General features: G+C 42.6%; 1 protein-coding gene across 1 annotated transcript; it reads right to left on the bottom strand.

Annotated features, from left to right (window-relative positions):
• Positions 1 to 3,331: 3,331 nt before the first annotated feature.
• On the bottom strand, positions 3,332 to 3,671 carry LOC103083195 (histone H2A-Bbd type 1). The gene is given in 2 exon segments (XM_082930928.1): positions 3,332 to 3,481; positions 3,483 to 3,671. Coding segments are annotated over 2 exon segments (339 nt in total).
• Between the last annotated feature and the right edge of the window lie 11,912 nt (positions 3,672 to 15,583).

Raw genomic sequence — 15,583 nt, 5'->3', positions numbered from 1 at the left:
GGCATACAGGGGCTGGCATCGAGTGAAGAGGCAAAAGAGTTAGTGACTGGAGGAGGGAGAGGAGGTGGGAGGTGGTAGAGCTGAAGGATCGTCAGCAATAGGAGACGGAGAGCAAGCTGCAATTTCACTCACACCTGATGTTGATGGAACGCACGTTCGCATTTTTGAAAGTTCGCAACTTGAAGGTTCGTATGTAGGGGACTTACTATATTCTTCAGTTCTTTGACTACAGAATAGTTGTTTTAAAGTCTTTGTCTAAAAAGCCCAACAATGGGCCATCTTGGGGCTTTTTTCTATTGACTTCTCTTTCTTGACTACTAACAGGCCATATTTTCCTGTTTTCTGTATGTTGAATATTTTTATTGTATATTGAACAATGTGGATGATATGTTTAGAAACTCTGGGTTCTGAAGAGTGTTGATGTTTGTTCTAACAGGTAGTTCAATACACTTGGTCTTATGCTTTGTTAAAGTAGATATATATGCAGAAAGCCTAAGGTATTTCCTACGCCTGATTGCTTTTGAGGAATCAGCCTCCAAATTCTATCTCTTCTACAGATTTTGTAAGGGTTGGGTTTTAGGATTTTTAAGGGTGAATCTATTATAGGCCTTACACTGGGGCATAATGTTTACTCCTAACGCTTCTTGTTTCTCAGCTGGATACCCAGCATATTATTATCAAGGTATTATCAACAACTCATCACTCTTGTTGCCTGGATCTCCAACACGCCCCAGCATGGATCAACTGGTAATATCTCTCTTCCTCTCTTAATCCTGTACCCACTGGTCAGTCTCAGGTACTCTTGCCCTGTGAATATGCAGCCCCGTCCTCAGCCAAAGACTCTTGGTAAACCTCCAAATGAACTTTTGAAGACCTTCCTTTATATAGCTCCCTCTTCTCTGATGGCCTGTCTTGCAAATTCTAGCTTCTTTAGGTCTACTGAATTCTGATTTCTACCTCATCAGCCCAGCAATACAACTGTGCTTTGCCTAGATTCCAGCTCACTGTGCCATTGGGATGTTTTCCCCAGGCAGAGAACTGGAGCAATGATTAGCTACCTTGTGTGCTTCCTTTCTCTCTGGAATCACAACATTGTGCTGCCCATTGTACAATGCTCAAAAACAGTCAGCTCATATATTTTGCCTGTTTTGTGATTCTTTTTGGCAGAACAGCTACTCCAGTACCAGTTACTCCATCATAGTCAGAGCGAGTCTCCCAAGGAGATTCATCTTTGATCGAATTTAAGTTGTCATAAGAAACCTATGTGTTCTGTTTAGTCTTAACACAGTCTTGCACAATTTTATGCCATCTCAAAACATAACCATATGCATCATATGACAGGAAGGTGGCGGGAAACAACTTCAAGGGAGATGGGATAAATTAACTGGCTGCTGCATCCTTTATCTTCACCTGGCATCTTAGTTTGGGTTCCATTAGAAGCAGATGCTGAGACATGGATTCAAGTAAAAGTACTTTATTTGGGAGGTGTCTTAGTTTCCTATGGCTTCTGTAACAAATTATCACAATCTTGGTGGCTTAAAAAAACACACACACAATCATTGTCTTACGGTTCTAGAGGTCAGAAGTCTGAAATCACTTTTATTGGGCTAAACTCGGGTATTGGCAGGGCCACACTCCCTCCAGAGGCTCTAGGGGAGAATTTGTTTCCTTGCCTTTTCCAGCTCCTAGAGATGCATGCCTTGTATTCCTTGCCTGTGGCCCATTCTACCATCTTCAAAGCCAATAGTATAGCATCTTGCTTCAGTGGTCACAGTGCCTTCTTCTGTGTCAAACCTCTCCCTCAACCATCCTCTTATAAGGACACTTAAAATTACACTAAGGTCCCATCCATAAAATCTAGGATATTCTCCCCATCTCAAAATGCTCCACTTAATCATATTTGCAAAATCTCTTTTGCCATATAAGGTAAACGTTACAGATTTATGGATTAGAACCTACATATATTTTGGGGTCATTATCCAGTCTACCTAAGTCCACACTCTGGCCCCTAGAGATTCATGTCCATCCCACATGCAAGATACATTCACCCCACCCTTCGACCCCAAAAGTCTCAAACTATTATTTCAGAACTAACTCAAAGTCTAATAAGTCTCATCATCTAGATAAGGTATGAGTGAGATTCTCAGGCAAAATTCTGCTCCATCTGTGGACTTGTGAAACTAGAAAACAAGTGGTCTACTCTCAAAATACAACGGTGGGACAGGCATAGGATTATAGTTATGCATATTCTGATTGCAAAAGAGAGAAAAAGGAAAGAATCACTAGCCCCAAGCGATTTCAAAATCCAGCCAGAAAGTTCCATGAAGTTTCAAGGCCTGAAAATATTCCTCTATGGCTTGAAGCCCTGCCCTTGGCCTGTGGTTCAACGCTTTGGGACACAGTCTCCATCCTAGGGCCCATGGCTCTAACCTCTGGGCACATTTCAATATTACTGAACAATATTCTTGGGTCTGTTCTTTGTATTGTTTTTAAACGGTTGTAACATCTGCTGGTTCTCTCAGGACTCAAGTAAAATCTCTTAATGTGTTCATTTCACATCCGTATGAACATCATGATTTTATTTTGTTCTAAAAATTATCTTTTAGACAAATTTAATATAAAGAAATCAATTGCATTTCTATATACTAACAACAAAGTATCAGAAAGAGAAATTAAGGAAACAATCCCATTTACCATCGCATCAAAAAGAATAAAATACCTAGGAATAAGCCTATGTAAGGAGGTCAAAGACCTATACTTCAAAAACCTTAAGATGCTGATGAAAGAAATTGAAGATGACACAAACAGGAGGAAAGATATACCATGTTCTTGGATTGGAAGAATCAATATTGTTCAAATGACCATACTACCCAAGGCAATCTATGGATTTAATGCAATCTCTATCAAATTACCAATGGCATTTTTCACAAAACTAGAAAAAATAATTTCAAAATTTGTATGGAAACACAAAAGACCCCGGATAGCCAAAACAATCTTGAGAAAGAAGAACAGAACTGCAGGAATCAGATTCCCTGACTTCAGACAATATTACAAAGCTACAGTCATCAAAACAGTATGGCACTGGCATAAAAACAGACATATGGAACAGGACAGAGAGCCCAGAAGTAAACCCACACTTACCAATTAATCTCTGACAAAGAGGCAAAAATATACAATGGAGAAAAGACAGCCTCTTCAATAAGTGCTGCTGGGAAAACTGGACAGCTACATGTAAAAGAATGAAACTAGAACAGTCTCTAACACCATACACAAAAATAAATCCAAAATAGAGTAAGGGCTCTATTAAATGGGCTCCGGGGGCAGGGCATCACTATTTCTCCTCGGGCAGGAGCAGCACAGCGGCGGGAGAGAAGGCGCCGGGCTCAAAGAGGCGCTCATTGTTGTCCAACGCCCTCTGCACGTGCTCCGGGGTGATGCACATATTGTGGTTGTTGAGGGGCTCCCTGCTCGCCAGCTCCAGGAATGTTGGCCCTCAGGTACTCGAGGATGCTGGTCAGGAACACAGGAGTGGACAAGCTCAGGCACTGGGCGTAGCAACCCTCTTGCAGGAGGAGGTCCATGCAGCTCACGGGGAACTGCAGCTCAGCTCTTGTGGAGTGGGAGTGTTTCTTACGACAACGACAGTGCCAGAAGCTTCTTTTCCATGACATGATGTTGGCTGGGTTCTGCCCCAGTCAGCCCAGCTTGATTGTCCCACTGGCCTGGGTCTCTCAAGATGCCAGTGTGTCTTTCTGCCCGCCGTATCCCTGCGCTCCAGCCTCTTATTGATCAGGGAGCTGCCTCTGTGACAGCTCAGACTTTGTGATGTCATTGGCGTCCACTGGGCCCTGATCAGGGCTGGCCTAGAAATGTCTGTGATAGGGACCTCTTTTTTAATGAAAATCTTTCTACTTGACTTTAACAGTCCAGTAAAAAAAAATAAATAAAATAAATAAAAATGAATGAATGAATGAATGAGAGAGAATGTTTCAGTGGAAACATTGCCCTATCTAGGGGACACCACTCCAGGATATCTGAGCCTAGACTTGCATTGTCTTTGAACTGGTTTACATCACTCTGTAAATTGGTGGTCACAGACATACTGAATGCCTTGTCCAAGAGAGATCCATTCGTCTCCCCTCACATATTGTAATAAAACCAATCGTGCCTCCGTTTACACATTTAAATACCCTTTTCCAATATTTCTATGCTTGTTCTTTGGCGTATCTTTTGGTTACACCATCTGCCTTTTCCCTCATGAGTTAAACAGATTCTTTTAATACATTTACATTTCATATATGTATGAGTGCCATGATTTTCTCTGTTTAAAAATATTTTTTAACTGTTTCGGAGGTCACATGGATATGCCCATGGACTCGCCTGACTCAATTCAACCTGACTCAGGTAAACGCCAAAGATACAAAAGTGTGCCTCATTCTCAGGTTTTTTTTTTTTTTAATTTAATTTATTTTATTTTATTATTTTTGGCTGCCTTGGGTCTTCGTTGCTGTGCACGGGCTTTCTCTAGTTGTGGCGAGAAGGGGCTACTCTACGTTGCGGTACGCAGATTTCTCGTTGCAGTGGTTTCTCCTGTTGCGGAGCACGGGCTCTAGGCGTGTGGGCTTCAGCAGTTGTGGCGCATGGGCTCAGTAGCTGTGGCTCGTGGGCCCTAGAGCGCAGGCTCAGTAGTCGTGGCACATGGGCTTAGTTGCTTTGTGTCATGTGGGATCCTCCCGGAACAGGGCTTGAATCCGTATCCCTTACTTTGGCAGGCAGATTCTTAACCACTGTGCCACCAGGGAAGCCCCATTCTCAGTTTAAAGCCCAGGAGTGTCTTGTCTTGTTTCTTCTAGGTGATCCCAATGCACCAGTAGAACTTACATGATTTTTTTTCTAATTTAAAATTTTTCCTCTATACTAATTTTGTGGTTCTATTTTGTTTTTGCTCGTTTACAGATGATAAGTTATTCCCATTGTTGGCAGAAATGGTGGAGAATTTGGCTTTAGGATATGACCATCTGGAGACCTCGATAAATGGGTCCACAGAGATTTGGTTGCCACTGAGTAAGAGACAACAGAGAATCTGGTTTTCTAGTCTTCGTCTGTCTATTTGCTTATTCAAATCATACCCTCTAGAGGACAACAGCTTTTTGATACCTGGACCAGTTAGTTTTTCTATGTTTATACTTGACCCATGGCTGAAATTGAAATAATCTCAATTTTTCTCTGCGTGTATGTCCATATGTCTGTAACTCAGAAATGCCCTCACCTCTGATTGTGTGAGTGTGTAATATATTCCTATCTCTGAATTATATTAATATAATAGATTATAAAATCTCTTAAATTAATGGGGCTCTGTTCTGACTGGCATATCTAGATAAATTCTTATATAAATTGAATATTCCTAAATTTCCCTAAAAATAAGGAAGCTGAATTATGGGACCTTAAATGAGCTACATTTAAACAATATACATTCTCCCAGAAACCAATTCATAGCTGTTTTAAGAAATCAACACCTCTATATTGAAGAGTTTGGCTTCTTTTCCCCAGGGGAGACCACTAAACCCTTTCTATGTCGAGACCACCCATTTCTCAGGATACAGTAGAGGAGGTCAACAACAGGACCATTAAACCCTTTCTATGTCGAGACCACCCATTTCTCAGGATACAGTAGAGGAGGCTCAACAACAGGCAGCAGGGCTGGGCTCTCGTCCCTACTGTGGACCCACTTGCCACGTGACCTTGGGAGAGCTGATCGGCATCTCTGGGCCAAAGTGGCCTCAGCTGTAAAACGGAGACCCTAAGAAACAATCCCTGTCCTCTGTGCCCCACTTTCAGTAGACAACTTTCCTTAGGAAAAGATCACAGACTGGTAACTGTACACCTCGAGCAGATCTCTGAGATAATTTAGTCCAACCTCCTCATCTTATAGCCATGGAAGCTGACGTGCCCCAAGTAAACTAAACTTATGGGAGACCAGAACCCCAAGTATCTCACAGCCGCAGTATCTAACCTGCCTCCCTGCTGCAAATTGGTTTCCTTTAGTAGATTTTGCTTTAACAAACGTTTAGAGAGATTTGCCCCATAGTGATTCGAGAACCCTAAATATAAGAGACCAATCTTCTATGCTCATGAAGAACTCTGAAGGACAAATGCTAAATGAAACACCAAGCGCAGGGTCTGTCCATTGCCTTTCCTTAGATTTGAAGACATACTCCTAAAAGAATAAAACAAATTTACTACTGCACAGCTACGCAAACATGATTTGTGGACGGACGTAGGTCATTAAATTACTTGCTACTGGTCAGCTGCAAGAGGTACGGAAATCAAAAGTTAGCATTTAGTGACCTTCCTAGCAATCTGGCTGGAACACAAACTCTTAGGTGAGCAGAGTCATCTTGTTGAACAGGGTATGTATTAATCCACGTGTGGTTGAACTCGAATCAAGTGTCATATGGAAGCTTCATACTAGTCATGTAAAATAAGACTATATATAAGCTTGCAATGAATTTGTGCAGTAACAGAAAATATTGGCCCTATACGAAAGACAATTTGAGGAGCACCACGCTAGGCTAATTCACTGAATGAGAAGAATTTCATCCTTCAGAAAACTGTGGTTTTAGACTTAATTTACAGTGGAAATAATGAAGTGAAATATCTTTAGGAGCCAGCTATGTACTGTAAATGAGGGAAGCGGGTCACACATGAGATACAATAGGGAAGGGACAGGCCCAGTATGAATGGTTCAAAAAGCTAGGATTATAATCATGTATAGCCACACATTTTGATTTCACCAAAGAAGTCACTAACTGAGGTTTTCAGGTGAAAAGTTCTTGATCCTTACATGTTGGTAGATAGTTAATTTTTCTTTAAAAACGTCACTGTAGGCCTAATAATCCCATTTATTGACGAAATTAGGTCTGTAAGGGGCCACGTTGTAATTAGTTCTCTAGGGAGATGATATATCGATGTTCACATAGTCTCCTCTTCCTTGAATCCTATTTTGAGGCTCCAAAAGCCCTTTCTAAAGACTCAGGTTGTCTCTGGCCACTTCCTGCAGGACCTGTCAGACTCGGGGACCAGGGGAGCCTGGGCCTTCAAAACACCTCTCTTCTCAGAGGCTGTCTTCGGTGGGAGGCCAGCCAAGGTCCCAGGCCTCGTGTTCATGCCAACGGCAAACCGACGTTACTCTCCAAGATCTTTCCAGGCTCGACTCGTGGGCTCACGCCGTCCCCCACGTGATGTTTTCACCTGTTGACCTGCGCCTGGTGTCTGACCCTGGCCGGCCCTGACACTGCTTTTGATCACAGACCTCGTTTGGCAGCCACACCCTCCCCAGCCTCTGTCCCTGCTCACTCCGGTCTTCAAAACGCGCAAAAAGCCTAAACGTGGGCGCCTCATGCTTTCCCAGGGGCAGTGGTTCTCACCCCCTGCCTGCCCTCCTCCCCTGCGTGGACGATTCCCCGTCCCGTGTAGGAGGGGATTTGGCAGGGGGCGCAGTTAGACTGATGACGTGCTGGCGGGGGGGCCCCCATGTCTCCTGTTAAAGCCGCAGGCACAGCTGAAGCACGATTCTTAAAGGGATGTTGGTATAGCTCTGCCTACTTTTAGACATTCCCCACCATGAATAAAGTTCACACCAACTGCTCTTCCACCCTGTCCAGCCACCCGATTGCCATCACCTCCCACTTTTAGACATTCCCCATCATGAATAAAGCCTTCGGGCTCCTCTGTCACGGTTTTCAGCCCCTCCCCCGTTACCACCATCATTCTGGAAATTCAACATGCTTGGGAGGCCCCGCCAACCTCCCAGCCTCCCAGGCCTGGACTCCCACAAGCGAGGAAGTCCTCTCCCCCGACAACTTTGGCCAGCTAAATCCTTTAATAGCATTTATTGATGACAGAAGCTGGGGTACCTCGGCTGAGAAGTTCTGCCTTGGGCTGAGGCTGTGAGGGCTCCCGCCAGGCTCTGGGGACCCAGGCTTCAGCCATTCCTTCTGGATCCGGGCATCTTATCAAATAAAGCAAAGGCCGTATCCTTCAAGTGGCGATGGGGCTCTGCTCTCTCCAAGTCTTGCGGAGTGATCTGCATACCGCCATTGGCCTCAGGGCCTACCAGATCCAGGATGTACTCAGTAAGGTAGTCGAGCATGGCAAGGAGGACATCTGTTGTGGATGAACTCGGAGTATGGACACACTGATACTCCCTCAGAAGACGGTCCACATAGCTCACGGGGAACTGTAGCTCGGTGGTTATAAGATGGGCTGGAGTCTGATAGGAGTACTCGTGGCTTCATTTTGCTGACATGTCTGCTGGCTTTGCCTCTGCTGATCAGCTCTGCTTGACTTTCCTGCTGGACTGGGCTTCCCAAGACACCTGCACGCAGCCTGGCACATTATATCCTTGTGCTCTAGTCCCTTCATTGGTCAGGGAGCTGCCTTTGTCACATCCTAAACTTTGGGATGTCACTGGTTCCCACTGTGCCCTAATCAGGCCTCAGCCAAGACACGCCCATGACAGGAACCTGCTCACCCTGACTGGACTCTGATACTGAGGGAACTGTACTTGACGTTAACATTGTAGAAATAAACGTATGCTTCGATGGCAAACTTTTCCCTGTCCTTAGGACACCACACCACGTTATCTGATTCTAGCCTTGTACTGTCTTTGAGGTCTTTTACGACCTTTTGTTAGTTGTACATTACTGATAAACATATAAGATATCCTGTATGGTAGAGATTAAATTGTCCCCTTCTCATGATGTAATGAAACCAGTTTTGCTTGCATGTACACATTCATTTAAATATTCTTGATCAATATTCCTATATCTAATGTTTGGATTCCCTTTGGAACCAGTTATAACATTTTTCCACTCCCTCATTGAGTAAGACAGAATCTTTTAACTCATGTGCATTTCATGTTTACTATGAGTGTCTTGATTTTATACAGTTTGAAAAATATCTTTTGATCATTTTGGAAGTTACAATGAGATGCTCAATGGATTCATCTATCAGAACCAGGTAAATATTGTAAAGAGAGGGCAAAGTGTACTCGGTGCTCAGTTTAAGCCCAGATGTGCCTCTTCGTTGCTGTCCTTGGTGAAGCCAAAGCACCAAGAGACGTTCCTTCTCATTTTTTTTCTCATTTTAATTTTCCTCTCCTCTAAGTTTGTGTTTCTGCTTTGTTTTTGTTCATTTACAGCTGATAACAGTTACAGCCATTTCCATTCCAAAAGAGAAAGTAGAATAAAGGACTCTCCGATTCAAGCAATTTCAATATCCAAGCAGGCAAACCTCCACAGGTTTCAAGGCCTGGGAATAATCCTTTGTGGCTTGAAGCTCATCCCTCTGACTCCACGACTTTACCCACGACCATAGCTCCGACCCCTAGGCCCTAAGCTCTGCCTTCGGAAGCGTCTTGCCTGTATTTTGAATGGAGCACATGTTTGCCACTGAGTACTATTATCAGCCTGTTTTCTGCTTGTCAAATTTTGGGAGTCCCACCGCCTCCTTTCAGTCCATCTTTTATCCCTTCTTTCAGTTAGAGATGGCATTTTTAATGCTGACTTAACATGCTCAAAATCGTGTAGTCTCCCATATGTGTCTTGAGGAGTTATGCCTTTAGACAAAAGCCTCATTCAGAGATTCCCGCCTGGAAAATCCCATCTCTATTCTTCGCTTCTGCTGAGATGGCTAGGGTCCTCCATAATTCACAGCCCATTTTGCTTCAAGGAGCCCTCTGTTTGAATACTCTGATATTTTGATCCCGTGGAGGTACTAGCAAAAGAATGTCTAGCTACATCCTTGATTTTATGTCTACAGGACACTTTCCTGACAGTGAATCCTTTCATTTTAACGTACTTTTGCAAACTGGATAGGCTGAGAATTTCATATATACAAGTCCTCTTTCTTTTTTGCGTAACAGTTCTTCCCTCAATTTATGTCTTTCCTCCAGTATTTTTATTACTGGTAGCAAGAAGAAACAAGGGCATGCCTTCAACACTTTCCTTGGAAATCTGCTCAGCTACATTTTTAATTCATTGCTTACAAGTTCTGCTTTCCACATAACTGTAGGACACAATTCACCTAAAATTTATACCACTGTGTAACAAGAATCCCCTCTCCTCCAGTTTCCAAAATCATGTTCCAAATTGCCTTCTAAATCATCACCAACAGAGGGTGTGGAGAAAAGGAACCCTTCTACACTGTTGGTGAGAATGTAAATTGGTACAACCACTATGGAAAACAGTACGGAGATTCCTTAAAAACTAAAAACAGAGTTGCCATATGATACAGCCATGCCACTCCTGGGAATATATCTGGAGAAAACCATAATTTGAAAAGATGCATACACACTTATGTTCATTGCAGCACTGTCTACATTAGCTAAGACATGGAAGCAACCTAAATGTTCATCAACAGATGAATAGATAAAGAAGATGTGGTACATATATATAATGGAATATTACTCAGCCATAAAAAAGAATAAATTAATGCCATTTGCAGCAACATGGACGCAACTAGAGATTATCATATTAAGTGAAGTAAGTCAGACAGAGAAAGGCAAATATATGATATTGCTTATATGTGGAATCTAGAAAAAAAAGATACAAATGAACTTATATACAAAACAGAAACAGACCCACAGACATTAGAAAACAAACATGGCTACCAAAGGGGAAATAAGGGGGAGGGATAAATTAGGAGTTTGGAATTAACAGATACACACTACTATATATAAAACAGATAACCAACAAAGGCCTACTGTATAGCACAGGGAACTCTACTCAATATTTTGTAATAACCTATAAGGGAAAAGAATCTGGAACAGAATACACACACACACACACACACACACACACACACACACACAGAGAACTGAATCACTTTGCTGTACACCTGAAACTAACACATTGTAAATCAACTATACTTCAATAAAAAACTAAATTTTTAAAAAGAAAAATAAATAATCTTCACCAGCAACACCTGTGACATTCATATTTCTATCAACAGTCTGTTTATGATGATTTAGGGATTCTCTATGACAACATAGGCTTTCTCTACTGTGCTCCTCACTTCCTTCTGAGCCCTCACCGGCAGCACTTTTAACATTCATATCTTTATTAACAGTCAACTAATCTAGAATTTTTCTGTCATGCTCCTCAAAATTATTGCAACCTATAGCCATTATCTAACTCCAAAGCCACGTCTACATTTTTAGGTATTTGTTATAGCTGCAACCTACTTCCTGGCACCAAAATCTGTATTAGATTCCCATGGCTGCTAAAACAAATTTCGTAGCTTAAGCCGACACATATGTAGTCTCGTACAACTCTGGGGGTAAGAAGCTCAGAATGGTTTCACTGGGCTGAAAACAACTTGCCAACGGGGCCATGCTCCCTCCGGAGGCTCTAGAGGACCATCTGTTTCCTGGCCTTTTCCAGAACCCAGAGCTACATTCCTTGAATTTCTTGTCCCCTTCCTTCAACTTCACAGCCAGCAATGTAGCATCTTGCTTCAGTGGTCAAATTTCCTCCTTCTGGATCAAATCTATCTCTGCCTCCCTCTAGTAAGGACACGTGTGTTTACACTTGGGCTCTGTCACATAATACAGAATCATCTTCCACCTCAATATCGTTGACTCAATCTTATATGTGACCTCTCTTGCCATATAAGGGAACATCGCAGATTCATGGGATTTGGATCTGGTTATCTTTGGTGGCCACTATTCAGCCTATCACAGAAGGTATTCCCAGGAAACTCTAGTAGGGAAGTGAGGAATTTAGACAGGGAAGGGAAGGAAGCGAACAAAGTCTTCATTATTAATCAGCTTATGATCACTGAAGAACTTTCGGGAACACTAGAAAACACAGTTTCCAGGGGAAGATAATGCCCCAGCGTTCTGGACTATCATGCAATTGGGCAGGGTGGGCTCACAACCTAATAAAAACCCTCACACAAGGAAATACAGGTTCTGACATTTGAAAGTCAGGCAAATATGCTTCTAACTGGTATAGGCTGTGTACCTCCTTATAAAGTCTTTTCTTTTCTCTTTGCCTCCTGCCTGCTCTTCCTTCCTCCATTTAACAAATGTTTATTGTGCAGCTGCCTGGGATCAAGCACTGAGTTAGATGCTGGATATTCAACGTTAAACAACACAGACATTATCTCATCCTTATGGAGCATCCAGTCTAGTAGGAAAGGCAAATGTTAAACAAATGCCCAAGGAAATATATGATTCCAAATTGTAGTGCATGATCTAAAGCAGAGTTTATCAACCTCAGCAGTATTGGCAGTTGGATAATTCTTTGCTGTTGGATAGGAGGACTGTTCGTGGCACAGCAGGATGTTAAGTAACATCCTTCGCCTCTAACCCACTAGACGATAATAGCACCCTCCAGTTGTGATGCCAAAAAGTATCTAGAGACATTGTCAGATGTCCCCTTAGAGGGCAAAATTATTCTCAATTGAGAACTACATTACATTAAAAAGTATACATTACAAATAAATTACTTTAAGATATAGTAAGGGGATGTAACTTAGATGGAGTAATCAAGGAATAATTCTCTGAGGACGGGACATTAAAACTAAGAACTGGCACAAGAATAGGGAATGAGGCAGAAAAGTGGTAAGACAAAGAACATTCCAGAAAGACGGCAAAGGCAAATCTCTAAACTGGCGAAGTGCTTGGGGCGTTTTAAATAAAAGGTAGTAAGTGTAACTGAACATGACTGCAAGAAAGAGGGGAGGTTGAGATGACCTTGTATCCACCCAGAAGCAATAAAAAAATCTGGACTTTAATAGACTTCCTGGCACTTAGATCCATTTCTCAAATCTGGATAAACAGGAACGCAATTTACATATATATTTTTAAATTAACTAGTGTGAAAATAGAAAAAGGTCCTAAAGAAACAAGGAAGCGGAGGCTGAATGGTTGTTAATACTGTGTAGTAGACTGTTTGCAGAAGTGGCCACAAGTGTCCCATTCTCTGCGTCCACATTTTCTAAAATGTGACTCAGCAGCTCCTCTAATCAAGACATGGTGCCTATATCCCCACCTCTTAAATCTGGGCTGGCCTTACCACCTAAAATGGCGAAGTGACGGTGGACTAGTAATGGGCCTGGTCCTCAACAGACTTTATGGTCTTTTACTCTTACTTGAAACACTTACTTCTGTCATGCCAATAAGCATAAGCTAGCCTGCCGGAGGATGAGAGACCGTGTGAAGCTGAGCCGAATCAGCCCAGTTGTCCCTCTGAAGGCCTTAGATATATGAGCCCAGCCATGATCAGCAAAGTCAAATCATCCCCTTTTTGTGGTATTAGTTATACATATTAAATCTATAGATGTTACAAAATCAATAATACATTGACATAGTAATTACTTATTTTATAATTTTATACCTTTATAACTTTAAAGGAGAGGAGAACAAATATGTATTTATAGATTTTGTTACATTAACTTCCTTATTTGTCATTTATGGTTCTCTCCATTTGTTCCGATGGATTCCAGTTACCACCTGGCGTCATTTTCTTAACTCAATACAGCTTTGCTTCCTCCCCATCCCCTCTGTGCTGTTATTAGAATATATATATTGCATTTTCATATCTTATATGCACAGCAGTACATTATACAATTTTTAAATCAGTTAAGAGAAGAAAGGAAAGTAAATATGCATCTATACTGTCTTTTGAAATTACAGTTACCTTTACCAGTACCTTTTTTGGATACTGATTTGAATTACTGCCTGAAGTTGCTTGCTTTCAGCCTGAATAACTTCCTTTCATTTTTCTACATCCTATTTCTTTCTGCTCCTCAAACTGGGAAATCTCAATTGTCCTATCACGAAGTTCACTGATTCTTTCTTCTGCCAGCTCAAATCTACTGGTTAGTCCTTTAGTGAACTGTTCATTTCAGTTGTTGTAATTTTCAACTGCAGAATTTCCATTTGGTTCCTTTTTATGATTTCTATTTCTTTATTGGTATTCTCTATTTGATGCAGCACTATCATAACTTCCTTTATTTCTTTAATCATGGTTTCCTCTAGTCCTTTGAACATATTTATAATGGTAACTTTGAAGTCTTTGTCTACTAAATCCCACACCTGGTTGCTCTCACAAGTTTCTGTTGTCTGCTTTTGTTCTGGCGGATGGGTCATACTTTCCGGTTTCTTTGCATGCCTCACAATTGTTTTGTTGGAAACTGGAAATTTTAGATAGCATATTGTAGCAGCTCTGGGTATTGGTCCCACCACCAAGTGCTTATTATTTCTCTGTTTAATTCTGTAGTAACTGGCTGGATTATTTTAGTGAAGTCTATAACCTCCCTTCACATTGTGAAGCCTTTGATGTTGTTATTCATGGGGTGCAGGCTGGGGTATGACCCCAGTCACCCTGGGAAGACACTGGTTTGGGGAGACCTCTCTTTATCCCTTCTCTGACCATACCCAAGGGTTCCACTAATTGCCAGTTGATTGCTCTATTGTTTTTAACAATTGCCTGAGGGCATGAATTGTACCATCTACTGGTACAATCAAATCCAGGCTCTTTTGAAAGGTTAGTTGCTTAGGTCAATGTTTAAAGTTTGTTCTAAAAAAAAAAAAAAAAGTTTGCTCTGTCCCCAGGAAGGCTCCTCCCAGGTGTCATTTTCTCAACTTCTCTCCAGAAAACTGGCCAGCGGATAGTTTTGTCTCTTTCTCCAATTAATCTACCAATCTTTTCCCAACTGCCTTTCATCACAACTTCCCACTTCCACTGTTTTTGAGAGCACCCTAAGGTTTGAACTTCTCCATACTCTGTTACAAATGAAATCAGTTCCTTTGGTAAGAGATTCAGTGTCCTCTGTTTTATGGCCTGCTTCACCTCCTGGACAATTCTCTGAGCCCTGGCTCTGGAACTGAGGGTGGGGACAATGGAACACTTTTTTTCTGAGTGACGTGCTACTGTAGGAGCTAAACACTTGAGGGTGAAGTGGCCTCAGGTCTTCTCGGCTTGCCTCGCTCAGTGTGCATCACCATGAAAGGGCGGTCAGGCCCCCGGTATACTCAGTGATGCTGCATCCAAGGTAGAACCTCCATCCCATGAGTGGGGATTGGGAGGAAGAAGCCAGTCCCCATCTCTGAGCCACACTTGCCCAGAACACAGCCTAAGTAACAAATAGCTGGGGGCAGAATGAGAAATGCTGATATCCTGCCCCTCCCCTTAAGATAGCCCTTGGACTAGGAGCTGGAGGGAAGAGCCCTGTGTCCTTTGCTGTGTACCAGTCCTGAGTGGAGTTTCCATTTCACTGGATGGGAGGGAAGAAGGATGGAGTGGGTATCAGTTCAAATACCTTAGGCTCTTGCTGCTATCTCCATGTTTTAACAGATTTTCTTAAATAAAAAAAAGGTTTCTCGGGCTTCCCTAGTGGCGCAGTGGTTGGGAGTCTGCCTGCGAATGCAGGGGACGCGGGTTCGTGCCCCGGTCCGGGAAGATCCCTCGTGCCGCGGAGCGGCTGCGCCCGTGAGCCGTGGCCGCTGAGCCTGCGCGTCCGGAGCCTGTTGCTCCGCAACGGGAGGGGCCGCAGCAGTGAGAGGCCCGCGTAC

The sequence above is a fragment of the Lipotes vexillifer genome, unplaced genomic scaffold, assembly GCF_000442215.2.
Source record: "Lipotes vexillifer unplaced genomic scaffold, Lipotes_vexillifer_v1.1 scaffold847, whole genome shotgun sequence".
In the NCBI taxonomy this organism is placed as follows: domain Eukaryota; kingdom Metazoa; phylum Chordata; class Mammalia; order Artiodactyla; family Lipotidae; genus Lipotes; species Lipotes vexillifer.
Note: the sequence above shows the minus strand (reverse complement) of the source record. Positions and strands in the feature narration are given on the sequence as shown.